A 27,772-nucleotide genomic window follows, 5' to 3' on the forward strand; every position below is an offset into this window, starting at 1 on the left:
AAACTTACAGGAACGCGCCCACCTAAGACATATTCTCCACCTATCTGATGCATATTTATATGGACATAACTTTACGCAATGCTTGAAACACGAATTTATTTTCCTTATTGAGCAGCTTCTGTTGTAGAAATTACCTGACCTCAGCTACGTTCACAAAAGGTGAGCACATACAGATCGAAGACGAGAACTCCTTTTGTCCAAGCAACCTGCACCAGCCACACCTACAAAGGTTGCGAAGGTGCAGCTGGGGATGGATAGACCCGGTTGAGGCACCACCGGGATGGGGCCAGGCCCGGATTCGGGGCCGGGCTGGGATCAGGGCCGGGATCGGGGCCGGGATCGGGGCCGGGATCGGGGCCGGGATCGGGGCCGGGATGGGGCCGGGATCGGGGCGTGTCCAGCGGGGCGTCCCCGGGCAGCGGCCGGAGTCCTCCGGGCCGGCAGGAGGCGCTGTGGCGGCGGGGCCCGGCCCTTCCGGCGGCGCTGGCTGCGGGCGGTGGCGGCCGTGTGGGGATGCGGCCCCGGGCGGCGGTCGCGCTGCTCTGCGCGCTGTGCTGCGCCGTGGCGCGGGGCTCCGAGGACATCGTCGTGGGCTGCGGCGGCTTCGTCAAGTCCGACGTGGAGATCAACTACTCCCTGATCGAGGTGGGCGCCGCCGCCCCGCCCGCCGCCGGCCCCGGCTGCGTGCCGGGCGTGCCGAGCGCTGCCGCCCGGGCCGCGGTCACAGGTGGCGGTGGAACTTCACTCTTCTTCACCCTGGCGCTCTGCAGCCTGCTTGCCATAAACCCTGTCCTGCTGCCCCCCTGGCACGGCTGCTGCCGGTGTGCACTGGGTTAAAGTGCCTGGTTACAGCGCTCCTCGCCTTTTAAAAAAATACCTTTGTGTCTGTTTTGTTTGCTTCTTTTAGATTAAGTTATATACAAAACACGGTACTCTGAAATACCAGACAGACTGTGCTCCGAACAATGGGTATTTCATGATTCCCCTCTATGACAAGGTAAGACACAGGTAAATGCCTGCGCTGTCCCCTCTGTGCTGGAGGCAGCAGCTGCCTCCACCTCCATCTGCCGAAATATTAAATCTCAGAGTAGCACCCACCCATGAAATATTTGAATCGGGGCATCATTTAGTTTGGTTTGGATCGAAGTTTCAGCTTTTTCTTTTTGTAATGCAACGACTTCATTTCTCAGTGCTAATTATTAAGAGAAAAGCCAGCTAACTGTAGCTGCAGTTGCATTAGTGCTGTTTATTGGAGTGACTGCAGCATTGGGAGTCTGAATTCCTGCCAGCAGCTGTGTGCTGTAGCTGTACAAATACTGCACAAAAAGTACAGGCTCCTACAGAGTACAGATAAAGCTTTCAGATTTTTACCTAGAGAAATGGAAATAAATGTATATGAGAAGGTGTTTTGGTATGACCACATTGAAAATAACCTGAATGGTTAATTGCATATATTAAAAATGTTTTAAGGAAATAATGATTCAGAAAGCTCAGAATGTATCAGTAATTTGATGTCTACTTAGACAGGAAAGGTGTTTACAGTCAAGTTAAATTAAATACAAGGTACTCTTTGGTGGTCTAGGTGTTTTGCTCTTTTAAGGAGCTAGTTAGCTTAGGGTTCAGAAATAGAAACTCAAAATGGTTTGGGTTGGAAGGCACCTTTAAATGTCATCTAGTCCAGCCACCAGATAATTCCTTCCCTTCCCAATCTAAGAATGTAACACAGAACACATGTGGTGCTCTCTGGTACAAAAGGATCCCTTGTATTGATCCCTTTTGGATCAGAGCTTTTAGGAGGATTGGAATTTTGTTATCCTGTGTCTGGGCAGAATGGTTGAGTGTGACCCAGCGGAGAAATACCAACAGCTGATTTAGAGCCCATCTCTAGGGGCAGGTGGAGGTGGATTTGAACACTTTCCAGCACTCAGCTGCTTGACTGTGAGCCAGGTTTGTGCTGGAAGCAGGATAAAGATGGTGATACTTGATTTCTTCTCTTGACTGGATGTGAGCCCAGCATCCCAGCCTGTCTGGGTAGATATGGCTGCTTCTTTGAACAGTGTCATAAGCAGGAGGAAAGGAGAATGGTGGAGAATGGTACACTCAAGTCTCTGCAGCATGATGCTTGTGTTCTGACTTTCTTTTTCATCCTTTAGCTGAATTGAAGTTAGATCAATGAAGACAGTTACTGCTTTTTATTTTTTAGGGGGATTTCATTCTTAAAATTGAGCCTCCCCTAGGGTGGAGTTTTGGTAAGTGCTTGCATGTCTTCTTATAATAGGACACTATCTGCAGTGTGGGACTTATCTCTAACTTGCAGCTGGCAGGGAAAATGGAGCACTTTTCGAAACCTATAAACCATGCTGCATGGTTTAATAACTGAAATGTATTTACTGTACCAGGGGGACGTAAAAATGAGTGGTAGACACTGACAAAGTCACCCTTGAACTGATTTGAAGGAATTGGGTTTTTGACAAAAAGGGCTGCAGCAGGAGGAGGGGAAGAGGATTTTCAGCATCAGTATTTGGGGGTGCTTTAACTTTGCTGAAGAAAGACTTTCAGAGCAACACTTGCCATACTTGAATGTATACATTTCTGTGACGTTTGTGTAAAGCTGAAGCAGAATTTCCTTGTGGTTGCTCTGTCACTATCATGCAGTTTCATCGTTCTTCTCTTCCAGAACCAACCAGTGTAGACATCCATGTGGATGGCATTAATGACATTTGCACGAAGGGAGGTGATATTAACTTTGTGTTCACAGGATTTTCTGTGAATGGAAAGGTTAGACTCTTTTGTCTTTATTTATTCCACTTTATGCTAATTCTGCCTTCATAAAAACATTCCGATTCAGCTCTACACGTTATTTTCATTCATTTATACTTCTGTTTCTTTTTATTTTGACAGGTTCTCAGCAAAGGTCAGACATTGGGTCCTGCTGGAGTTCAGGTTGTACTGAGAAATGCTGGCAGTGACTTAAACATACAAGCAACCATTACACAACCTGGAGGAAAGTGAGTGTGGGTGGTGCATACTTAATTCATCTGTTCATTAGCACAAGATCCTTTCAGTGCAGCCATACTGTCTGGGGCTGTACGAATTCTGAAATATTTTTTCTAACGTGTGACTAGAGTCTGAATTGTTTTTCTGTGAACAAATGTTTGTGGCTGTTTTTGAAGAGACATGATCCCTTTCTTGCCTTGCAGGTTTGCTTTCTTTAAAGTGCTTCCTGGCGAATATGAAATCTTTGCATCACATCCTACCTGGATGTTGAAAGAGGTTAGAACCTACACAAGTTCTGGTTTGCCTGTTTAGAGAGGATGGATCTGCTAGACCTTGTCTGCATCAGTTAGTGTGAGGAACGGGTTTTGTGGGTTTTTGGAGTTCTTCTACATCTAATTCAGGAAGTCAAGAAACTGCCTTGTACAGACCGGTTTGGGGATGGTGAAGCCAGCCAGGAAAGGACTGGAAAATGAGCTTTTGCTTTCCACCTTCTGGTCCTGTACATTTTGCAAGAATGTTGTAGCTCAAATCCTTCCCTCTCAGACTGCTTGTTTTTTGAGGAGCTCCGATATCCTGACCATTTTCTAAATCAGTGAAGCGGGAAAAATACTGTTTTAGAAGGTATCTTTGCTTTAGTGTCTTAGTGTCCTGAGTAGCCTGGGGACCCTCTGAATCCTGCTGCTCTGGCTTCTGTTCCTGTTGTTGAATGTGCAATCTGTGATTATTCTCTAGGTGCTGTAAATGAGGCTTCATGCCTGCTTTTGATGAAGATGTTTGTTTCTGTATTTCAGTCGAAGACAGTGGTGCGGGTGACGAGTTCCAATGCTTATGCTGCCAGCCCCCTGGTTGTTGCAGGCTACAATGTCTCTGGGTCTGTGAGGAGTGATGGAGAACCCATGAAAGGGGTCATGTTTCTCCTTTTCTCTTCTTCAGTCTCTAAAGAGGTAATTCTTGATCAGTGCCTTTTCAATATGAGTATGATTATAAATACGAAAAACCTTCTAGAAGATTCTAGAAGAATCTTCTAGAATTGTATTGCCCTGATACTTGTCTGTCCTTCAATGGCCTGTACAACATCTCAAACGTGCATTTGGTTCATTTGTGTGAATTTTTTTTTTTCCCAACAAGGCCCTTGTAATCTAATGTGACCTCCAAAGAATTATTTCATAATTCATTGTACAGTAGCTGTAGTTTGTCTTCAGCATGACATTTTAATTACTCTTTGCCCTTTTGATGGGAAGACAAAGTTCAGCAGCTTCTATTGCCACCTTACAAGTGCATCAAGAAATGAGTGTGAAACACTAGGTCATGTAGAGGTGAGCTCTGTTGTGCGGTGTTAACCCTGTCCACAGAACTGAAGTCAATTAAGACACATGGTGGAGTTCTGGGAATGTTGACTTTCCTGGTGTTCTGTCCTTGTTACCATAAAGTTGATTATTTGCTGTTTCTTCCTGGTTTACCTCTACATGAATTTTAAGCCATGTCATCAAACTTTGCCTCTGAAATGGTTTTATACTTCCCATCACTCATTCACAGCTGAGTATTTTGAACCCTCATGTATCCCTCCTCCACCCCAATTAGTTTCTCTGTTCTTCTTTGAGATAAAAAGTTGTATTGCATTTATTACTACAGGATGTTGTGGGTTGCAATATTTCTCCTGTGGATGGGTTCCAATCAAGAGATGAGTCTTTATCCTATTTGTGCAATGTTGTGTCAAAAGAAGATGGATCTTTCAGCTTTCTTTCTCTGCCAAGTGGAAAATACACTGTGGTAAGTGAATAGAAATTCATTGCTTGTCTATTCAATGGGTTGTTCACTTTCATTTTCTAAACCAGAGTGTGCTATTGCCACCTCTTCTCCTTTAAGCTGTTTCCCTTTTTTCCTGATCTCTTTCATACATCTGGGTGCTGTGGGAGCATGTTCTCTGTGCATTGTCTGCAGTGATGGTCCTGCATTCTCAGTCTGTGTGGTTTACAAGTGGGATTCAGGCTTCTCTCATTCCTTTAATCCTTCTAGCAATCATGCAGTCTCCTGTCTGTAAGCTCTTGCACATCCAAATATGCTGTATTCTGACTAGGGGGTTGCTTTTCCATCTTTTCTGATAGTTTCGTGGTTTCCATCAATCTTAAAATATTGCCCATACTTATGTCTCCCTGCCCCTGAGTAAATTTTTCCGGGAGGTTTTGCAGCTCATTTGACCCTCGGTAGAGGTGTCTGATGGCAATAAGGACATGAAAAGTGGTAGAGGAAAACCATTCTGTCATCACAGCTTAGGAGTCAAAGCCGTGTGTCTTCTTTCAGATACCATTCTACAGGGGAGAGAGAATCACCTTTGATGTTGCTCCATCTAGACTGGACTTCCTTGTAGAGCATGACAGTTTACAGATTGAGGTAAGGACTGCAGAGGGAATAATGCTTTTGTGCCACTCATTCCTGTAAAAGCCTAACTGATTTTAGCAGAAAGCAGCTGTATTGTGGAAAAACTTCTTTGTAAGAAGTGGAAGACACTTGTTTATGCGCAGCAGGGAGAAGTTTCTAGTACCGAGCTGCGTTGCAATACTTGGGTCCCTTTTACTAGGAAGAAACAAAATAGGACAAAGCTGTCTGCTGTGTTCGCTTTCATGTCCATGTTGTAAACAGGCAGTAATCTTCCAGGTTGCTTGTATTTCCTTGTTGAGATTGTCACATCTCTGGAGAAGGGCCTGTAGGGTTTTCTGGTTTGCAGAGGGCCTTGTGCAATGGCATTATGATCTGTGACTGCAGCCCGCTGAGCTGTACCAGTGCAGATAAATTGAGAATGTGTGTTTTGTACTTAGGGGAGCAGTATGCCTGGAGATCAGTTTGTACTTTCACTGTGATTATCCTGGTACATTTTTTTCCTAGAGCTGTAAATAAGTGTCCTTTTTATGCGTGTGGAGAGAAAACAGTTGGTGTTGATTGCTGTAGGTGTGTGTTTGCATTTCCTGGGTAAAGACTGATGTTAATTTTTTCCCATTTCAGCCTGTTTTCCATGTGATGGGTTTCTCTGTCACAGGGAGGGTGTTGAATGGTCCTGAAGGAGAAGGAGTTGCTGATGCCACTGTGACTCTGAACAATCAGATTAAAGGTAGGCAGTGCACTAGATCTTTGTTGCTACAGGGAAGCCTTTATTAAACTCAGGTGCAGGTCTAGTGTATGGTGTGGAATTTACCCTTCAGGATAATACGCTGCTGTTCTTGCAATTTATTTGAAAAATTAAAGTGGCTTTCATGCAGTTGATAAATTTTGCATTTTCTGGTTTAGGTGCGAGCAATAAGTATTCATTTGTTTGGCAGTTGAAAATTTCTTAATTGCTTTCAACCATATATGTCAGATTGTACTTTGAAATACAGAAATGAAGGTTCATCTAGTAAAAAAGCGTAAAACTATTTGTTGTGTAATATGAATTAAAAATAGCCTAAAGCAGTGTATGCCCTCTGGATCTGTTGATAGATAGGATTAACATATGCTCTGGCTTTTAACTCTTGTTATTTGTTACAGTGAAGACAAAAGCTGATGGCTCTTTCCGCCTTGAGAACATAACAACAGGTACATACACAATTCATGCCAGGAAAGAACACCTGTTTTTTGATACTATTACTGTGAAGATTGCACCAAATACACCTCAGCTGGCAAACATCATTGCAACAGGGTAAGGACAGGTGTCAGGATGAAAATGCAATTTGATGTGTGGATGAGGCTGTGAAAATGGGTGATCCTTTCCCATGCCATGCCCAGAGTTGTGTAGTGTTGTCAGGGGCTAGATGTTGCTGAAGAAATTCAAGGTAAATAGGGCAGCATGAGTGCAGGTTTTATGCCCAGTATTTGCTCAATAATAGTTAAGGTTTAGAGCATCCTCTTAATAAGCTCTCCCTTGCAGATGAAGACACTAAGGAATGGGTAAATTAAGAATTTTAGAATGGCTTGTGGACCAAGAAAGCAACAGAGAAGCTTTCTGCCACTTCTTGCACAGAAGGAGGGTATCTGGAGTCACACAGCTGTCTGGTGCAGTGTGGTACCAAACCTCTGCATTTTACTGCTCACTCTAAAGGTCATTGTTGCCTTACCTGAATTTCTTTTTCTGGTTTGATGCCTTGACTGTGGTCTAAGGCCGTGCAGTGGTGGGAGATACAGTGTGAGCTGAGGAAGATGAAAGGGTTGTGGTTCTGTGTCCAGGACTTCAGGGGAGGAAACAGTGGCAGTGTTCTGGAGAAGTAAAAACTTGGAATTATACTGAGTCGAATAGCAGTCAGCTCCTACAGACATAGCCAGCCAATTAGAAAAAACCCTGTGTGCTGCTAAATAATGGGGTACAGTTTATTCAGTGACTAAATATGTTGTGCTGTTGAAGGCAATAAGCAAAACTTACCAGCTTCTAATTTGTCATCTTGTCCTGTGCTTTCACAAGTGCAGGTGTACCAAGGTTGTGTTCCAGTGGATTACCTATCATATTTGAGATTTTTGACACAAAACATTTGAAACTATTTAAAACCTGAGGGGAGAAACTCCTAAATCCATTGCCTGCTTAGCACAAAAAAAAAAAAAAAGGAAAAAAGCTTGAAGTGATTGGGTTGGTGGCAGGGAAGAGTGAAGCCGGTTGCTTGCAAATCTCTCAGGAGAAACCCTGTACAATCCTGTGTTATTACCTCGACATAGTGAGGTTTACTTTTTAAGCAAGTTCTAAAGCAAGTGATTTTATATGATCTTTGTCAGATCAAGGTATTTGTTCTCATGACTGGCTTTTATTTAACAGGTTCAGTGTGTGTGGCCGCATCTCAGTTACTCGATTCCCTGACACAGTCAAACAGATCAGTAAATACAAGGTAACCATGATACCTGAGGACAAAGACAAAGCATCACTGGTTACAACAGAAACTGACCCTCAGGGAGCGTTTTGTTTCAAGGCAAAATCGGGTACATACAATGTTCAGGTAAGAATGAGCTTCCATTTCTTCACTGTAGGACTGTCATGGTGCTTTAGAAGATTTTGAAATTTTGGAAAGCATGTTGGAGAGGCTGGTTTTGCTTTGCCTGGGATTTACAGTAGATTTCCATTTTGTAATTTCTGATAAATTGAAGACAGCAGAGTGGGTGTGTTTGGTCTGGTGTCTGAAAGGTGGTGATGCCTTGATGTTATATACTCTACAGGTAATTATTCCAGAGGCTGAGACCAGAGCAGGGTTGGCTTTAAAACCCAAAATGTTCCCTGTCACTGTTACTGACAGACCAGTGATGGATGTGACCTTCTCTCAGTTTTTGGCATCTGTCTCAGGGAAGATCTCTTGTTTAGGTAAGTCCATTGTGAAAATGAAATGGCAATGGGATGGAGAACTTCAGCACTGCATGTGTGAGTGAGTGTTGTTGACATCAAGAAAATTGCTGTGGTTAGTCCCATCAGCAGATAAGTAAATGTAACTTGCAGTACATGGGAAAAGCAGCTCTTCTTGGCAGATGTTGTGGCCTAGTAAGGAACCTTAACAAAGTCTGGAGTAAAGTTACATACCTACTTCTAATACTTGCTAGGGATAAACAACTCTTCCTTCCTCAGAAGATGGCTGGGTTCTGGAAGGAAATGGTCCTGACTGCTACTTGAGATACTGTACATCAATCAGAGAAGTACTGGAGGTGAAAAAGAAGTTTACCAAAAAAAAGGGGGAAAAAGCAGTGCATGTAAAAACTGTAGGATAGATGCTCAAGCGGTTGGCAGAACCTTTCAAAGTCTGTTCTCTTTCATAAGCTTGTTTACATTTTAGTCTAAGGTTCCTCTCTCCTGCTATTTTTCTTGATTACCCACTGATTTCAGCAGATGATTGGAGCCTGATTTTTATCATTTTTGCCCTTCCTTTTTCCTCTGAATCCTCCCTGCACTTTGCTCTGTCTCTCAGGTGTTTACTGGGCTCTTAACTCTGCAGAGTGAGGTGAACCCAGGGATTTAATGTTGGGCTCAGGTGTTTTCTTGCCATTAGATAAAAGAACACGATTAACAGTCTCAGAATCCTGCAGAATGCAAAAAACCACTGGTAAACATGTGCCTAAGAAACAAGTTTTAGTTGGAAGCATCCTCTGCTGGGAGGCAGGAGGGTTTCAGCGTTAGCACCCCTGCGCTGTGGCGGGGCGTTGGGTGCAGCCTCAGTGCCGTGTTCTCTCCAGACGCGTGCGGTGAGCTGGTGGTGACGCTGCACTCCGTGAGCCGCCAGGGCGAGAAGCGCAGCCTGCAGCTGGCCGGCGCCAGGGACTCGGTGCCCTTCACCTTCGAGGGCGTGCTCCCGGGCAAGTACAAAGGTGAGGAACTGCTGGGGGGCACCTTGCTAGCTCGGCTTGTGACCTAATCTGAGCACTTCTGTTATCATGGACACCTCTTGCGGTTATGCCCAACACAGCTGTGAAACTTGAGAGAATCTGGAAAAACACCTTAAAACAGTGCATCAGGTTTTCTTAATGTTGGATGTTTAACCCAGTTCAGCCCAAAGGTTACTGCTCCCTCTGAATTTTAGGGTCTGCGTGGGTGGTGTGGGGGAAGTGGGCTTTATCATGAGCTAGCTTGTCCCAAGCCTAAGAACAGGGACCCACTCTAGTTCTGCTTCCAGAGTGTTGCTCCTAAGAGGAATATGTATTTTGGCCAGCCTCTCTTGGCCTGGGAAAATAATTTGTTTCCAGGGAAGGGTGTAGAATGAGTATGTAGATCGCACTCTTTATACAGGAGTGGGAACATCTTTCCGCCAGGTTAAGTTGGGGTTAGGTTGTGATATCCTCTGGGCTGCTTTGCCTGTCACAGTGGTAGTGCCCATTGAGGAGCCTTCCAGGGTGGCCAGGCTTCATTATTCCTTTTCATAGCACAGCTTTCCTGCTAGATGTGTTGGGTTCCTGGTGATGCTGCAGTGCTGTGAGCCAGGTCTGTTATTACAGGCGTTGTCGTGTGTTTATATTTGAAGATTATTGTCAGGAAGCTAGAGAGACACAAACTTTTTATATCAGAAAACCTGCCCTTATTTACTCAGTTTGACATTACCAAAATGCTTTGTGTGGTGTATATTCTAGTAAGCATTGTACATGAAGACTGGTGCTGGAAGAATAAGTCTTTGGAATTGGAAGTCTTGGAGGAAGATGTGTCAGGAGTAGAATTCAGGCAGACTGGATATATGCTGAGGTGTTCTCTTTCTCATGCAATCACACTGGTACGTAGGAAACAAATGTTCTTGTGTGTTTCTAGTGACCTTGTGAAGGTGGGTAGGATTATGCTTGGAATCAAGGCTTTCTCCTGTCTGTGGAGGGTCACAGAGCACAGGAACAGTGATCTTCAGAGTGCTTCAAGATTTGTCTTTTAAGACGGGTAAAATGGTCTTGTGATGTTAGATGTTACAAAATGGCTGGGATTGATGTATCTTTAGGCAAATATTGTTTTCATTTTGATGTGTGGTAGTTACTAATAGTGAATTGTGCTGTGGCTTCACAGGAATTTTATCAGGACGGAAATGGACCTGAGAATGTTGGTGTTTATAACCTGTCCAAAGGAGTTAATAGATTCTGTCTTTCAAAGCCAGGTAACAGCTTTAAAATATTAGTTTAAAAAAAAATGAAAAATAACCAGTTAGCAAATACTGCTGGGAACTTCAAAATAATAAATTGTTGTGGTTTCTGAAAGGCGTTGTTTTAATTATATTTGTATATAAATGATCTGTTCCAAGTTTTTAGAATTCTCCATTTCTTCTGTTATTTAGTCCTTCACCAAATCTAGATTCCAGAATTAAAATGTTACTTTTTTTTTTCTTGATGATGGAAGTATTTAATCTTTGATGAAGGAAGATCATGCTAAAGTAATCTCATTCATACGTGTTCTGTTTGTCAGACACATTAGCAGGTGTCTGTGTGAAAGGCAGCAGATGTACAGTCACATTTTGTAGCTGTTTCTGTACCTCTGCTCTCATGTGATTTGGAGAATTCAGCCAAGTTGAATTTTTCAGTGGGTCATTCTTTGCCTTGCTGTTTGTAGGTGTGTATGAAGTGACCCCGCGCTCCTGCCACCAGTTTGAACACGAGTATTACACCTACGACACGTAAGAGTGTGACTGTTCTCACCTCACACCTGCCAGCAGGATTTTCCATAAAGCTCCCTTCTCCTGCTTCCTCTCAGCAGGACAGGATGTGTAGAGGGAGGCTCTAGCAAGGTGTATCACGTGTCCTTTTGTCCTTTCTATCTTAAAAGTAATAAAAATCAACTGAAGATAGAGTTTAAAGATGCTTTAGTTACTTCAGATGGGTATTTTTGTCAGCTTTCTGTCTATTTAGTGTTGGGTTTGCTTTGTAACAGAGAAGAGTTATTTCAGTGAAAACTGTTGGTCTCTTCTGGGAGCTGAAAGGCAAAAGATAGGATAGTAAGATTACTAAGAGGCACTTTCCACTACTGCATGCCACTGGTGCCATGACCTCTGGTGATCTGATCCTGCTCACCCCATTTTTTGCAAGCTGAATAAATGCTCACCCTTATCACAAGTAAGCAGTGCTGAACTTCCTCAGTCAGGCAAGTTTAATTAGTTATTTATAGATTGTGGTCTGGTGATGCGTTTAATGACACTTTGACAGATGAAATCAATCAGATCAGCTTTAGCTTGAGAGGAAGCAGAAGGCACAAAGGAAGGAATTGCTTTGGGGCTCGAGTTGGGAAATGCTTCCTTCCCAATAGATGACCATCCCAGTGCTACAGCTTTGCTGTGTAATTTCTGTATCATCTTTTATAAAGCAGTTCAATCTCAGGGGTGAGAGCACAGACTCTGCTAAATAAGATTTGCTTATTTGGGAAGAGGACCTTGGATCCATGTCTTTGTTCCTTTGATTTGCAGGTCCTCTCCCAGTATCCTGACGCTCACTGCAGTTCGCCACCATGTCCTTGGCACGATTGTAACTGATAAACTGATGGATGTGACTGTTACCATTAAGTAAGGACAAAGAAATCGTGGGGCTATAAAAAGTGGAATAAAAAGACATTTCTCTCATAAAGCTTTACTCCAGTTTTAGTGCTGCTGTGGCTGCTTTCTAAGGGGATGGCATCCTAGCCTGGGCTGCAAGAGGTTTTTCATGCTAAGATGTACCTTGAGTTCTTTGGAAATCCAGCCTCATTTTGAGCATTTTCTTGTGATTTCAACATTGGCCCTCCTTACTTTTGTGTCTTGGTAAAAAGGAATGATTTTCTGAGTTTTTATATACATAATGAACTGATGTTTCAGAATTCAGAGGGTCTGAGCTCTTTAAGGCACTGGTATCTATTTTTTCCCTTTTTTTCTTTCCTCAGAATGAGAATCTGCTGCTTTAGAGCATTGTAACTGGTGTGAGGAGGGTTGTAAAAGGAAAAGCATGCAGTGTGATTACACACTAATGCACCAATTTATGTTCAGCTGAACAGACAGCTCACTAGGGAGCACTGATTTGTGAACAGCTTTAATTGTATGAGGTGCCAAATCTGTCTGAAAGTGTCTGATAATGATGAGTGTTTTATTGATACTCTGCTGGTGTCTACTTGTTCTAGACTATGGGTTCTCAAAGTTTTTTGAATGCAGAAAACATCATCTTAGATGCCTGCAGAGCATTGCCTCGAGTTCTCCAAGATTAATGACCCTATCACTGCCACTGCTGGGCAGCTCCAGCAGCTGGAGAGGAGACACAGACAGCAGAGAGCCATTAGGGTTTAAAAAACAACTTAGTGAGGAGGTGAATATTGTACCAACCTTCTCAGCTTGCTGGGTTTTTGGAGACTGTTGTCTAGTGGCTTTGAGGGCAGCTTAGTTGCCACAGATATCTCTGATCAAGCCTACCTTAAGGTTTTCAGCTGGAGTCCAGTTTGTGAAGTGCCAGCAGCATAAAGGGAACAGCTCTGGGTTTTAAAGCAAGCCAGTTGTTTTTACAAGTCTGTGTACCAGATCCATGGCTGTGACCCATTAACTTTCAATTAACAAAAAATCCCAAGCAACCTCAACCAAAAGCAAAGCTGATTCGCACCAGTTCTTGATAATGGCTTGGTATTAAAAATAAGACTTTAGTAATTTATTATGAGTATCTTGAGATTGTGCCTGTACAGATTTTTAACAGGCTTTCAGACAAAAAAAAATTTACATGTCTCTGTATTGTGTCTGGACTGCAGAGAAAGAATATAAAGCCTTGATGAAACAGTGTGATAGAGCAATTGTAACTATGTCTCTTAAAAAGACAAAGTAGAATATAGGTGAAGACTGAAGCAGGAGGCAGAACTCTCCTGATAATCTAAAGTGGCTGTAGGAAAAGTGATTGTGATCATTTTGGTTCAGTCCTCAGAGAATTCAGACTGTTGGAGAAGAGACAAATGATAAGATACAAAGGATGATTGGAGTCTAGAGGAAAATGCTAGAAAAGAGTGGATGTAATATTGGGGAGAGTGGAACGAAATGCATTGTTCTGAGCTGATTCTAAGAACTTGGTTGATTTATCTAGCAATCTGTTCAGTGGACAGTGACAAAATAGCTGGGTAGTTCAAATGTATAGAACAGATAGGTGAGAACTCAGAGCTTTTCTTTGGAATTGCTGGCTCTCAGAAGTATTTATGTGTGATAAAAGTTATTTTCTCCTTATATTCTCTGCTCCTGAGGGGTAGGTTCTGAGACAAAAGTTCTTAGCTTGGAAAAAAAAAGCAAACTTAGCAATCTTTTTATTTATTTTGTGCAACTCATCCTTTCTGTATTAAGCTTGTTCTCTGGTTTGACATTCCAGCCTTTCTCTTTTGGTTCAGGTCCTTGTTAAAGATACTCTGGCAAACTGATCCTTTTGCCTAAAAATTTATGACTTCTGTGCTTTCACCAGAATAAACAGGGCAATTAAAGAGGGATGGGTTTAAAAAATATACTGGGTCTTAACTGCAGTGGTGTAAAGGCAGTAATTAACAGATTCAGCAAGCTGTTATCTCTCTGTATGGAAGGAGATGATTGTGGTTTTTGTCCGTATTTTCAGGTCATCCATTGACAGTGAACCTGCCTTAGTTTTAGGGCCCCTGAAATCTGTTCAGGAGCTCCGTCGGGAGCAGCAGCTGGCAGAGATCGAGAGCCGCCGGCAGGAGAGAGAAAAGAAGGCTCAGGAGGAGGAGGGAACAAAGCCACCAGTGCAAGAAATGGTGGAGGAGCTCCAAGGACCATTCTTATATGACTTTTCATACTGGGCAAGGTAATACCAAGCTCCAGTGGGCAAGGTGTGTTCTTTGTACTATTGTGTGGAGTTTCTGCCAAATAGAACAGTGATACAGTTCCAGGTAGGACAGAGCTGCTGGCTGTGTGCCTTTGGAGACTCTGAGCTGCAAGGAATCTTAGTACCACATAGTGAGAATTTTGCTTGGGTTGTTGTTGATACTTTCTTGGAGTATTTAGATGCATTCTTGCACTCTGCTGTACATGAGAGCTGCTAATTCAATTTTCTTCTAATTATATCTTATTTGTGTTTTACAGGTCTGGAGAGAAAATTACTGTAACACCATCATCAAAAGAGCTGCTCTTCTACCCACCTTATGTGGAAGCAGTTGTTAGTGGAGGTAAATATAAATAGTTTATTGCTTGGAAGGATTAGATTTTTATGGTTGAAATGTATCTGTGTAGATAAATGTATGAATAACTCAAAAAGTAATGTATGAATAACTCAAAAAGTAATGTATGAATAACTCAAAAAGTAATGTTATGGAAGTTTCAGTTGCAGCTATTTCTTTGGTCCAGTTTAATTCTGGAATTTGGAAGTTATTTGATAGAGGCTGCAAGTACAGTTTTTATCAGCAGAATATTCTCCCAAGTGCTGAAAAACCACCTGGCACAAGAGGAAGGCCAGGTTTATGGGTATTATACCAGGTTCTCAGAATTGTTCATAGTACTGTGACCTAGAAAAAGAGCTGTGTAAAAACAATGTTTCTATTTTGAATTTGTTACCAAATTCAAGTTTCTGTTGAAGTTTTTTTTACCCACTAAATTACAGTAATAAAAATATTCACAAAAAAAGATAAACTTCAGATTTGTCAGGGTTATTATCAATTACTGATGCTGCTTGTTAGGTTAGTGTCCATCTTGTCCTCAGGTTCTTAACTTGAACATATTTTGTTTGAAATCACTAGGAAATGTTAAGTGCCTCTTTTCACGTGACTCTGTTTGCATGTTCTAAATGGATTTGAGGGAGGGAAATAAAATTTTGCTTAATGTCATTAAACATGACATATGCTCACCTGAATTTGAACTCAAAAAATCTGGTCAAAGCTCAGTGTAGTCTGGCCAGAAGGGAGTTTCATTGCCGTTGTCTCCATGTGCAGTGTATGTAACTCACTGAGACCTCCAACCTCTTCAAAAATCTGTCAGTTTTTTGGGGAGATGTGCTTATAGCTTCAAAATGTAGTTACTCATTTTGGTACTGTTCAGGTGTTGTAAGATGTGTGAAGAGGCCATGAAATTGTGTGGATTGATACCTTGTTTTAAGATAAAAGGCCACCGGCTGATCACTTTGGAAGTAGTTAAACTCCTGTTGTAAGCCAGAGTATCAAGTGTATTTTTGACCTTTTTCTTTGCCTTAAATCCCCTTCACAACGACCAAGAGAGTTGTCCTGGGAAGCTGATAGAGATTCATGGAAAAGCAGGCTTATTTCTGGAAGGGCGAATTCATCCTGAGTTGGAAGGTGTTGAGATTGTCATTAGTGAGAAGGGAGCAACTTCTGCACTCATCACAGTTTTCACTGATGACAGAGGCGCTTACAGGTAATGAACAGATTTGTTTTGAACCTTTGGATTCTTTAGTTAGGCAAATATGTATGTGATATCCAAGTGCCTTTTTTTCTGAAGCGGTTTCTGTTCTCCTTGTATTTGAAGTGTTGGGCCACTCCACAGTGACTTGGAATACACAATCACTGCTCAGAAAGAAGGTTTTGTTCTGACTGCAGTAGAAGGAACAGTTGGAGACTTCAAAGCTTTTGCTCTTGCTGGGGTGACATTTGAGGTAATGTTCTGAACATTTTGGGTTCTAAATGAATAGTGTGTGCAGTTTGAGCTGGACAGGCAAAAAGTTAATCCATGTCTTCCAAAGACAAATGGGTGTGGGATTTTGGGATAATTTATTACTATTTGGATAATGATTTTTGTCATGAGCCAAATCTCAGTGGATGAGTTCAGTTGTAGACCATGACTTGCCATGCAGAAGGTACTTTGCAAGGTTTATAGAGTGAAAGTTGGAGTCTGCAGTCCAAAAGACTGTCTTTATTTGCTTTTGTAGAGTTGGACCACTCTGTTTTAATGAGTTTTATCTCTCAAGGTGTGGGTGTAGGGGTGTTCTGGTCCAGCTAATGCCTGGTTCCAGTCTTAGGGATGCTTTGTTCTGCCCCCCTGTGGGTTCTCTGGAGTGGTAGAGCATGGCTGCTGTGGTGGCACATGTTGTGCCATGGGCTGTGACTGCTCAGGCTTTGGGAGCAGAGGCTCTGCAGCCCTGGGGTCTGGCAGGAGGGGCAGTACAGATGTGGTTAGTTCTGCTCTCAGCTGGGTGCTCAGAGCCAGCCCAGCTGGGCACTCTGCAAGGGGCTTTTCAACTGAACCCTTCTCCAAAAATGTTTCTCCTTAACACTTAAAATTACTGGTTTTTCAAAAACAGATCAAATCAGAGGATGACCAGGCTCTTGCTGGAGTTCTCTTGTCCCTCAGTGGAGGGGTGTTTCGGTCCAACCTCCTCACACAGGATAATGGCATGCTGACGTTTTCCAATCTGGTAAGTTGAAGTTTTTCTTCTGTGCATGGCCATGTGTGGGGCTGTGTCCTTTGCCCTCCCAAACAGGGCTCTCTTGAGTGGCAGGTGTTCTTTGAAACCCTAACCCACCATGAGAGATGCAGATCCCTGAGAAAAAACACTTAAAATCATAGCAAGGGAAAGATGTGAAATCTAACATGGCAAGAGGTTTCTCCCCAACAGGTCGTAGATGAAGTTGATTGATCTCAGTTACTAATTTGCAGTCTGTAAACATGGAACAAGCCAATTTGTTGATGATCATTGGAGAGTCTTTAGGGGGAAGGAAATCTAATTACATTATTGATCTGTATGTGTGCAGACATGCTTGAATAGTTTCTTTGCAGACATCCTTCTTCTGTGGTCACTTTCCTGTCCTTGAGGTCTTGTAAGGTTTTAGGGTTGTAGTTTCCTTTCTCTCTTAACACTTTGTCATCAGGTGGAATTCCATCAGTTCATTGTCCAATGTGCTCCCTGTTTTTCACTGCTTACTGTTCACAGTGCCAGGTTTAACCTGTGGTTGGAACAGAGGATAGCAAAGCATATTTGTTTGGAGTTGGTGAGTTTTTGCATCACTATGAGTAAACAGCTTGTTTTGTGCCTCTTTGCAGAGCCCAGGGCAATATTACTTTAAACCCATGATGAAAGAATTTCGGTTTGAACCATCATCACAGATGATTGAAGTGCAGGAAGGACAAAATCTCAAAATCCAGATAACTGGTTACAGAACAGCTTACAGGTCAGTGGAGCTGGAATCCATGGAAAATGCTGTGGGCTGTATCAGGATGTGTTGTGCCAAATGTGTTTCCACCCAGCACACCTCTGTTCTTGTAGGTTTGGAGGAGACTTTCCAAGTCTCAATTTAACTTAAGTGTGCTGTGTATAAGTACTTTTTTTGCTCTTTTTTCATGGATGTGGATATATAGCTAAGCCCAGATGGCAGAGCTATAGGAAGAAACATGACTATGAAAGCACTGTCTCAGTGGCACTGGAAACGGTTTGTGCTGTGTCCAATGGGAGAGTATTCCAGTTATGGTAGACCAATTCACATATCTGACTTCAAGATCCTTCCTTTCCTTGCCCTCAGGGGTAAGAAAGTACTGCTTTTCATGGAGTTCTGGGAACTTGGATTCCTAAAGTTGTGCTCTAAACTGCGGCAAATTTTAATGATTTAAACTGTTTTATACACACATTATAAATACCCCTTTTATTCTCCATGCTGTGGGAAATAACATTAAGTACTTTTCCCATCAGTTATAACAATAAAATGTCTTTAAAATTGCACTAAACCAGCATGTGCACACCTGTAGCAACTGGTTCTCTTTATACCTTTAGCTGTTACGGCACAGTTTCCTCTTTAAATGGAGAGCCCGAGCAGGGAGTCTCAGTGGAAGCTGTGGGACAGAAGGATTGCAGCATCTATGGAGAAGACACAATCACTGATGAAGAGGGCAAATTCAGGCTCCGTGGCCTTCGGGTAAGGAGTAGGAGGCTCTCTGTCACTTACTTTTCTGTCATTGTGACAGTGGGGCAGTGAAATGGCTTCTGTTCAGTAGTTGCTGGTTTCTGTTCTCCCATCATGTTTGCCAGCTCAGACTCCCTTGAGTCTCTCTGTGTGGAGAAACACGGTCATGTAGTGAACATTGAGCCTGATCAAAGGGGAAGGGGAAAGCTTGTGGTGTGAGTCTGTGAACTTGCTGGCAGCATTCTGTGCTGGCCTCCACAAGCACTGAGCAGTTGGTGTGGCATGACACAGTCCCCTGGTCAGTGCTCGGGTGACCAGCAGGGAAGTTTCATAGGCAACAGAATTCAGGGAAGTGTTTAGTTTCTCTTGTGAAGGTACCAACAGCCTGTTTTTAGCAGCATATTGGGTGTGTGTGTGATGTTGGTTGCACAGCATGTATGTGGAGTAAGGGAATGGGGGAGCTGAATTTATGGCACCATTATGTAAGGAGTCAACAATTTCCTGAAGTAAAAGGCAAAGTTTGATCAGGTTTTAATCCTGTGTTTTCCTTTATCACAGATTATTTCTTTTAATATGATGATGTAACAAACTAATGAAAGTTCTATATGGCCTTTTCTTACTTTCTGACAGTAAACATTCCTAATAGTGTTATTGAATTAAATTTTCTATTTGAGATATGGAAAAACTTAAACTGCACATAGTTACATCTGTTTGGGTGGCGTATCTTAAATGGAATGTTAGAAGATTTCCTGTACTGCTCTCTGAAAATAAAGTATGTATTACTCAGTGTTGGGATTTATCATCTGAATGTTGCTTTCAGCCTGGCTGTGTGTATCACGTCCAACTCAAAGCTGAAGGCAATGATCACATTGAAAGAGCTTTACCACAGCATCGGGCAATTGAGGTAATTTTTTTCTCTTTTCTTCTAGCATCACTTAAATATGAAATGGGTCTGTCCAGGAATTCTGTCTGTTCTGTCAGCAGCAATGTAGTGAAGGCATTCTGTTTAGACAAGTGCCTTTCAGCAAGTTAGCTCCCTAAAAACAGGCCCCACATTGTGTGTTAGCACCATAGCTCAAAACTGAAGTGAGATAACAAACAGTAAACAAGTGAAAAGGATTCTTTCACAGTCATGAAAACTATGCATCCAGGAATAAGAGAATAAATGTATGGAATATCTTTCAGCATTTCTTTGTGATGTGGAACAAAGCAGTGGTAGCTTGAGGACGTCATAAATTATTGTATTGTCCTACCATTGTATTCAGTTATGGACTGATAGACATTATTGTTTTATTGGGTCCAAATCATGCAGTCTTGATGTAAGTGAAATTGTAATTTGGACTAGCAAGTCTTTATAAAATGCAGTAATAACTTTGAATTGAAAACTGGTGGAGTCTTGTTAAATATTCCACATTAATCAACATCTCTGTGCATCTCTCAGCACAGATGCAAAATACTGAGACCAATGTTCTGAGATCAGGCAGTCCTGTGGATGTACCTCAGCCTTTTCCAGAATCATTTGTTCTTGTGGGACTTCCATTTTTAGTTTAGCTTAATGTCACAAACCTCATGCTGATAGTGCCCAAGTCTGCAATTGCAAGCTGTGCACTCTGGAGAACTAGGACTTGCAATGGGAAAGCTTTCAAGCTTCCATGTGGATAGTATAGAAGAAAATTCACTTTTTATTTAAAATGATCAGCAATATTTGTGTTGTGTTACCAGTTGTGTTGCTGTCCTGTGTTAACTGTGTCTCTGTAGGTAAAAACCTGAGTCTGTTTTCCATTGCAGGTTGGGAACAGTGACATTGATGATGTTAATATTATAGCGTTCCGGCAAATTAATCAATTTGATTTAAGTGGAAATGTAATTACAGCTTCTGAATATCTCTCCACATTATGTGTAAGTTCAAGCCTTTCATCTTTGTCAAGTGTATTTGTTACTGCTTTCACAATGATTTTTTTTTTTTTTTTTTTGCGGGGTCACTGGAAATGGTTCAGTAGCCAGAGTACACATTAAATTCATATTAGAACTAATAGTTTAATGAAGGTGAATTTAAATTCCAGATAGAATGAAGATTACAGTGTTCCTGATGCTTTGCTTTAATGTTTCCATTTTTCATGGGAGTATGTTTAAGAAATACTTTCTCTGGTCGGCCTGTACATTTTGGGATCTATATCCCTGATTAGGGATGCTCTGTCTGTAGAGAGATCAAGTCAGCAAGGGTGAAATGAGTCATTTGTATCAGAACTGCATTAAATCCTGAAACATCTGAAATTTTTGACCTGTATGTCAAAACATGAAGATACCATGTGAATCCAATGGTACCACAGGACATGTGAATTTAAAAGTGCATAATGATAGACAGTATGAGACAAATAGGAGAGTTGAAATTTTCAAAGTTCAAAACACTATTGTGGTCTGAAAAAGCTTGCTAAACACTTCTGATCCTTTTGGTTTAGGGAGCAAATGCTGGAAGTGTCTGCAAGAGGTGTTAGTAGGGTAGGAATTACAGTGTCATTTCTCAGGTTTAAAAGCTCCATAAAGCGTTACCTATAAATCTAAATTCAGTGTTTGGATTTCTTTCACACTAGTTTGTTATGCATCTCACCTGCCAAGATCTCACTGCTAAGCTGTTGGGTTTTTTGGGAGACATCCAAAGGATCCAACACTCCGAGCAGGTGTGAAGGGAAAATGTGTCACCTTCCTGAAGAGCCCTTGAGCTTGTGTCCCATCTTTCTGGGGAAATTTAAACCCTTGCAGTTCAGCCTGAGCAAATAGGAATTGATGTCAAAATTTGATTATATGGAAGTTATCCAAGCCTGTGCCTGCTTCATATGAGGTGGGGTCTGGTGTTGCATGTACTGCATGTGAGCTGTTGATGGGTGCATGTCATCACCCTGGCCTCCAATGCAGACATTCTTGTCTCTGAAAGATGTGCTAAGACTGGATGCAGACGCAAGTGAGAGTAGTTTTGTGATCAACAGCACAGACTGCTTTTCATACATTGGGTATGTGAAAATGTCAGACAGCAGCCGTTCCTAAATTATTTCAAGTTCTGTAAAAAGACTCTTTCTGTGACTTTTCACATCCCAGATTAGAACATTTCCAGGTGTTCTTACTTGACAACTTTATATGATGAATATAATACTCTGTTTACATGATGAATTTTGAAGTGCTTTTATCCCTGAAGATGTGGGATGTCTGAAATATCTATTGTGGTGCAGGCTTGGAAATACCTGGTTTGTGCTTTCTTCTTCACTTTCAGGTGAAGCTCTACAAGAGTGAAAATCTTGACAACCCAATTCATACAGTCAACTTAGGCCTATCCCTGTTTTTTCATTTCCCACCATTACTCCGAGATGGAGAGGTAAGAATATTGCTGGAAAATTAGCTTAGATCACTTTATTTTTTTTTCCTCTAAGGACACTGAAGTGTAATTTGTGGTGTGCCTGCAGAGATGTATTCATGCTGGACTAACCAGTGTCTTGGAAGATTTGAAGCCTGTTTAATTGCCCTTTGCCTTTAATGTGATTTTGTCTCAGACTGCTCCTGATGCTGTAGCCTGAGTGTGTTTTTTACCCACAGAATTACGTGGTGCTCCTGGATTCCACACTGTCTAAATCACAGTATGACTACACCCTGCCTCAAGTTTCTTTCACTGCCGTTGGATATCATAAACACATTACACTGGTCTTCAGTCCCACTGTAAGTACTGAATATTTCCATGTTCCAGTGTTCACCTTGGGAACAGTATCTGGTGTTACAACCTGCACGTATTTCCTGCTCTTGGCCAAGCTTTCAATTGGTGTAAATGTAAAGAGGCTTATGAGTGGCATTAGAATGACAATCAGTTTGGATTTGCTGTGTGTTCAGTTGCTGGTGGAACAGGAGGGAGACATGGAACATCAGCAGGAAATGAAGGGTGCAGATGTGCCTGAAAGGTTCTGTGCTGACATGGCTGCTGCAGTGGGGTCACACAGGTGTGGGCAGCATGGGACAGGTAAATGGAAGCACAGCAGGCTGACTGTCAGTGGGGACTGACCATCAATGAATTGGCTTTACAAAGCAGCACGCCTCAGGAAGGGGTAATACATGAGTGACTGATCCAGAGGGGGCCTTTGAAGTGGAAAGTAAAGAAAAACCTAGAACAGCACTTGGAAGGAAGTCAGATGAGAAGGGCTGGCTATGCCTCATGATCCTATTGCTGATGTTTCTTAGAGCTGAGGGATTTCACAGTCAACTATTAAAAAAAAAAAAAAATAATCTCTGCGCTGTTTCCAGAGAAAGCTGCCTGAACAGGATATTGCCCAAGGGTCTTACATCGCGTTACCGCTGACGCTGCTCCTGCTCTTGGCTGGTTACAACCATGATAAGGTGGGTCAGGGGTGGTTCTGCTCTTACCAAATATTATTGTCCTATCAATGGATGTGTTGCACTGTGCTAAGTGAGGGTTTATTTGGTTGTTACCCAGAGAGAGGTGCAGTCACAATCCTCTTATGTGATACGTGAAAAGCCACAATCTAGCCGTGTTTTTGGACAATTACCTTCCTTTAAAAAAGCTTAGTGTGATGGGGAGTTCCTGTGCTGTGGCTGAATTTTGGCTTCTCATTTGATGGCTCTGAGAAAAAACAATATAGCATCATTAAAATTCAGATAACCAGTGATAATAGGAATGAACATAATTTTATTGGCTTCAGGAACAATCAGATTGGAAAAAGTCTTGCAAATCTTCCAAGTCTGGTCTCCTCAGCTTTATACCCTACTCTTTATATCCTCCCTAGTTCAAAAGCTCTCAAGAGGAATACAAATGCCTGCTATACAACCCCCTCTGTCTTTGTTATCAAGCTGTGCACTTTTAGTCTTTTCTGATATGACTGGATTTCTGTTTTACCAAGAAGAGAAATGAAATTTGCCTGCGCAGTTTGATTTCCTTTCAGACAACCACTTTAGGTTTTGATGATCAGAAATTCCCAGAAATTTGGTTTGATTCCTCCCCAAGATTTGCTGCCGTGTTCTGGTGTCTTTGTAGATGGGCCATTGATGCAATAGATTCTGTTACGGGCTACACATCTAAAGAACCATACCACTCAGACCTTCCACACCGCTGTAGCCACAACTTGCTTCCCTTTTTTTTCCCCAGCTTATTCCCTTACTGCTGCAGCTGACAACTCGACTGCAAGGGGTCCGTGCTCTTGGGCAGACCGGCTCCGACACTGGGGGCTCAGAGGATGCAAAGAGACAAACGAAAAAACAGAAGACGAGACGGACGTGAGCTGAAAGGAAGGATGGGATGAAGTGATGCTCTGTCAAACTGGGGCCTGAGGAGGCAAAGCCACTAAAACACATTTTTGTTGAATTTGCAGACTTGACATTTTCTGTTTTTGCTACATGAGCACCATTTGTCATGTTAGCTCAGTTTTGGTTGTAAATTTTCTATGGAGTCTATAGATTTCCTTGTTGTAAAGTGATTAAATGAATGCCTCTGCTGTCACTGTGAGTGCATCTCTCATACTTGAAGACAATTAATGTTTTTTTTTTTTTTTTTCTTTTCACTGGAACAGGTCATGCTGTCCTTATTAATGATTTATAAAAGCAGTGGTAATAGATAATACTTGATTTCAGTCTCTAGATTCTGGAATGATTTTTCCTTACCTTTTGAAATACCCACTTTACAGAAGCAGCACACAGGGATTCTACTAAATTGGTGTTGCTTGAAACAGAATTTATGGGGACATAGCTGGACTGGTGAATTATGTCATTGTCAGTTCCAGTTCAGCATCTTGACTGAAGAGTCTCTGTGACTTCAGTTCTTGTCTAGTGATTGTTGTCTTTGATTAAGTTTTTGCCCAATGAAGACAAATTCTCGTTGTCAGGTAAGGTTGGTTGTTAATATCAGGTAAGTTCTAATGTTCCTACTGCAACAGCAGTGTTTCAGTTTTACCTTCCTGTGCAGTGTGATCTCTGTAGACCTCCAGTATTCCGGAGGTGGCTCCAGCTGGCTGCACTCCTCCTTCCAAAGCTCTGCTGTGTTCTTGGTGTTACCATTCACCCATGATGGTCACATCTCCTGCTCAGGCCATGCTCAGCCTTTTTCCCAATTAATGATTGATTGATTTGTTTACCTTTTTTTACCTTTTGGGGTTTTTAACTATAAGGAACATGAATTTTTTGAAATCTCCAACGTGTACAATCCCAGTAACATAGTCTGTAATAAATAACCGTTTCTTACAGGTTCTCTTTTGATTGCTGCATGAAGTAAGTAGTTGGACATACACAGTTTAAATGTTAATGAGGCTTTTTATTGACAAATACTATAAAGGTTAACAGAGCATTTGAAGATGCACATAAATGCCTACAAATATTGCAAAGACATTGGTACTGCCAGTAAGTGGCAATGTTTCTCTTTTACAGTACTTGAAATAAAAGTCCCCTTACATTTAAATGTTAAAGCTCACAAACCCTGCAATTCTTAGAAATTTGGATGCTGAAGGTTTTACACTGTTTTTGTTGCATTTTGCAAGATTTTGGACCTAAATAATTATAACTTCATTCGGTAATGATTTTAATCTCTCAGAGGGAAATTTTGTCAGGACCATAACAAGAATGTAGAATGTTGAAGAAGCATTATGTATAGAGCTTGAGATGAAGCTCTAATAAATTATCATGCTCTACTTAAATGACTTTGAATTTCATATTGCTGTGATGAAATATGTGGGGAAAAGACAAGGTGTTCTAAGACTTACAATAAATTGTACATTTTCAGTACATTTTTATTTTAAGCTGGTGAATGTTAAGAAAGTTATTGCTACTTTGGGGAATGTATGAGGAAGAAATGCACATATCCATGTGCCTCAGAGGAGTTCAGATATTCTGATCTCTGAACTGTGAGACTGACTGATGATTGAACTTAAACATTGGAACTGCTATTAATAAAAAGAAAAAAAGAAAAGTGGCAATTCTTGTTAATTTAATGTTTGCTTCTAAATCTAGAATTTGCCCAGTGTCTCAAAATTGTCTTTTTCTTGCCTTCTGCATCACACTTGTCACTATGAGTCCCATGTTTTGAGGTTTATTCTGCTGTTGAAGTGTTAATTCCTACCAAAAACTATAGCTTGAAGTTCCTCAGTTGGCAAAGAAGTTGTACTCTCTGAGAAAACGGGGAAAACTATAGCATGAGATAGTTTTCCAAAGCAGAACTTAATGCCGAGGAATCAGTATCTTCAATTACTTATAGAAACCAATAATCATATACACAGGCCCAAGCAGAAAAACGAGTGTGGCCTCTGCAGTGCCCAGAGCCAGAAGCCTGAAGCAGGACAGACAGACAGGTGTGTGTCCCTGGGCACTGCCAGGGGGTTTCTACAGACACTGGGGGTGCAGGGGCTGTACCTGGCCCCTCTGCAGTGCTCCCAGCCCCTCCCCACAGCTGCAGAACGGCTCTGGAGCACGGACAGCATCTCCTTTGGGCAGCAGCCTTCAGTGCAGAAATGGGGATTGGGGTCAGCTCTGCCCTCTGTTCCCTGCTGGGTGCAGTGCTCACGTGGCACTTACCCTGCATAGCTGAGCTTTGAGATTGTGCTCTTAAGACTTCAGTACTGGTTGGACTGGCCCTGTCCAAGTTATTGAAGATGTCAGTTAAAGCTGCTTGTTGCGTCTTTCATTAGTTTATGTTAATGCAAGGAATAAGTGCAGGATGGGACTAACACAATATGTTGACTTACTGGAAATCTTTCAAGACTCAGTGTTTGCAGGCACAGCAGTGAAAAAATGATTAATTAATTTGCTTGGTGGGTTAAATATGGGCAAATGGCTGAATTCTGTGGGTAATGAGAGAAAGGCCCTCTGGATAAAGATAGCATTGCATTTTACTTATTTTTTCTGTCAGAAGTAGCAATATTACATCTGTTTGGCTGATTCATCAGTGATGCACAAAACTCTATTGTTTAAGATTGAAATGGATCATTAATATTGAGTTTTAAAATTTCTTTATAGATGGTTCAGCTTAATTTCTAAATTTCTTTATTAGATGTCTGTCACACTCCAAGAACAAGTGTTTTGATTAGCATGAGCACCAGTGTTAAAGATACAGCGATTAAAAAAAAAGTTGTGCTTTAAAAGCAAGAAAATAAATACTTAAAACAGAGAGCTCAGTGCTTCCCTTCCCACTGAGGGCAGAATTTCAGGAGGAAACCTCAAATCTCTGTTTCTTCTTTATGTGCTGATAAAGTGACCGAGGCTCCCCACCTTCTACTGGGTTACATTTTACTCAGCAGAACATGAACCTTGCCAGCTTCTCTAACCCACCCAGGAGAGAAAGAGATGAAATTTAAGCAAACAGGCCATCCTCTGACATGGCACTTCAGTGCTGTGGGGTGATCCTTAGGTATTTTCCTTTGTATCAGAAAATGTCCCTACTGGGAAAATAGATAGGCAAATCTGTGGGCTTTCAGCATTGCCCATCTGAGCCAGAAATTTGATTCCTGCTGCTCATCTTCATGGGAATTTTGTTCCTCAGACACTGGAAGTGCAATTGTAAAAACAGCAATTCTAAAAAATAATGAGTACCCCTGTGCTGAGGAAACGTGGACTAAGCAGTGAGGCTTTTGAAGGTGAGATGGCTTTAGAATTCCTGCCAGAAGTCTGAGTAACTGACTTGTCCAGCAGACCTGAGGCTGAATGTGGAATTGAACCCTGAGATGACTGATGTCTAATTTTCCTTCTATTCAGTATTCCTTGTTTTGTACAGCATCTGTATTTCTATTTTTGTCCACTCTGAAAGTAATTTAAATTGGGCTTCTTGCAAAGGTAAATGCAGTAAAATGAGTGATGTAGAAGAGGCCTGAAAGGCAGCAAATTTCCTGAGCTGAGCACAATAGCGTTGGCCCACATCACACCGAGTGGTGGGTTCACTTTATATGTGGTAAGTCATGATTTCCTTGCAGATAGATTAGTGGCTTTAGAAAATATCTAAAACTCCAGTAAATCCATTTCTGGTGCATTATTGACTGATGCCAGAATTCTTAGTGGTGTTTTTTGGTTTTTTTTTTTTTTTTTACTTTGAAAAGAACATCAATGAGTTTAATCTCTGTCATTCAGTCATTTGTTTAAACCTGGAATGGGCCCATATGTCCTTGTACAAATGAAGAACAGCTCAAGGCTGATTAGTATTCCCTGAGCCTTCATGGATTATTATTAGCAACTTTTCCCCCTTGAATGTTTACAGAGCTTTTGTGAGCTTTTTACATCAGTTAGCTTGTCCTTTCAATTTTCTATTATACCTTTTGTAATTGCTTTCTGTCTATATTTGATATGTTGTTGCTTTACTCCAGTAACTTCCATTATCACTTTTAGCTTTGCTGTTGCTGGGATCAACCTGATTGCATTATTTACTCTGTTTGCTTTAAAAATCACTTCTTCCTTGTTCTCCCCCCTTCTCTCCCACCATCTTTCTGGGAATATTTGAGCTTAGCAACATAATGCTGTCTGAAGTCTTATTTGTTAGCTTCATAGCCTAAGACCATGATTGCTTGAAGCCAAATG

At 41.7% G+C, this 27,772-nt stretch overlaps 1 protein-coding gene across 1 annotated transcript; it reads left to right on the forward strand.

Annotated features, from left to right (window-relative positions):
- Positions 1-482: 482 nt before the first annotated feature.
- Positions 483-25,176, forward strand: LOC120759588 (BOS complex subunit NOMO1). The gene is made up of 31 exons (XM_040079008.2): positions 483-645; positions 908-997; positions 2,204-2,249; positions 2,678-2,778; positions 2,902-3,008; positions 3,201-3,273; positions 3,789-3,941; positions 4,630-4,767; positions 5,299-5,388; positions 5,998-6,103; positions 6,517-6,667; positions 7,769-7,946; positions 8,164-8,305; positions 9,166-9,297; positions 10,054-10,190; positions 10,469-10,556; positions 11,006-11,069; positions 11,853-11,948; positions 13,987-14,196; positions 14,475-14,557; positions 15,596-15,755; positions 15,867-15,993; positions 16,639-16,752; positions 17,379-17,506; positions 18,103-18,244; positions 19,053-19,136; positions 20,021-20,131; positions 21,498-21,599; positions 21,818-21,937; positions 22,514-22,606; positions 23,373-25,176. Exons 1-31 carry the CDS (start codon positions 514-516, stop codon positions 23,502-23,504), a joined length of 3,630 nt encoding a protein of 1,209 aa, XP_039934942.1. The 5' UTR covers positions 483-513; the 3' UTR covers positions 23,505-25,176.
- The last annotated feature ends 2,596 nt before the right edge of the window (positions 25,177-27,772 follow it).

This window comes from Hirundo rustica, chromosome 15, assembly GCF_015227805.2.
Source record: "Hirundo rustica isolate bHirRus1 chromosome 15, bHirRus1.pri.v3, whole genome shotgun sequence".
Classification (NCBI taxonomy): domain Eukaryota; kingdom Metazoa; phylum Chordata; class Aves; order Passeriformes; family Hirundinidae; genus Hirundo; species Hirundo rustica.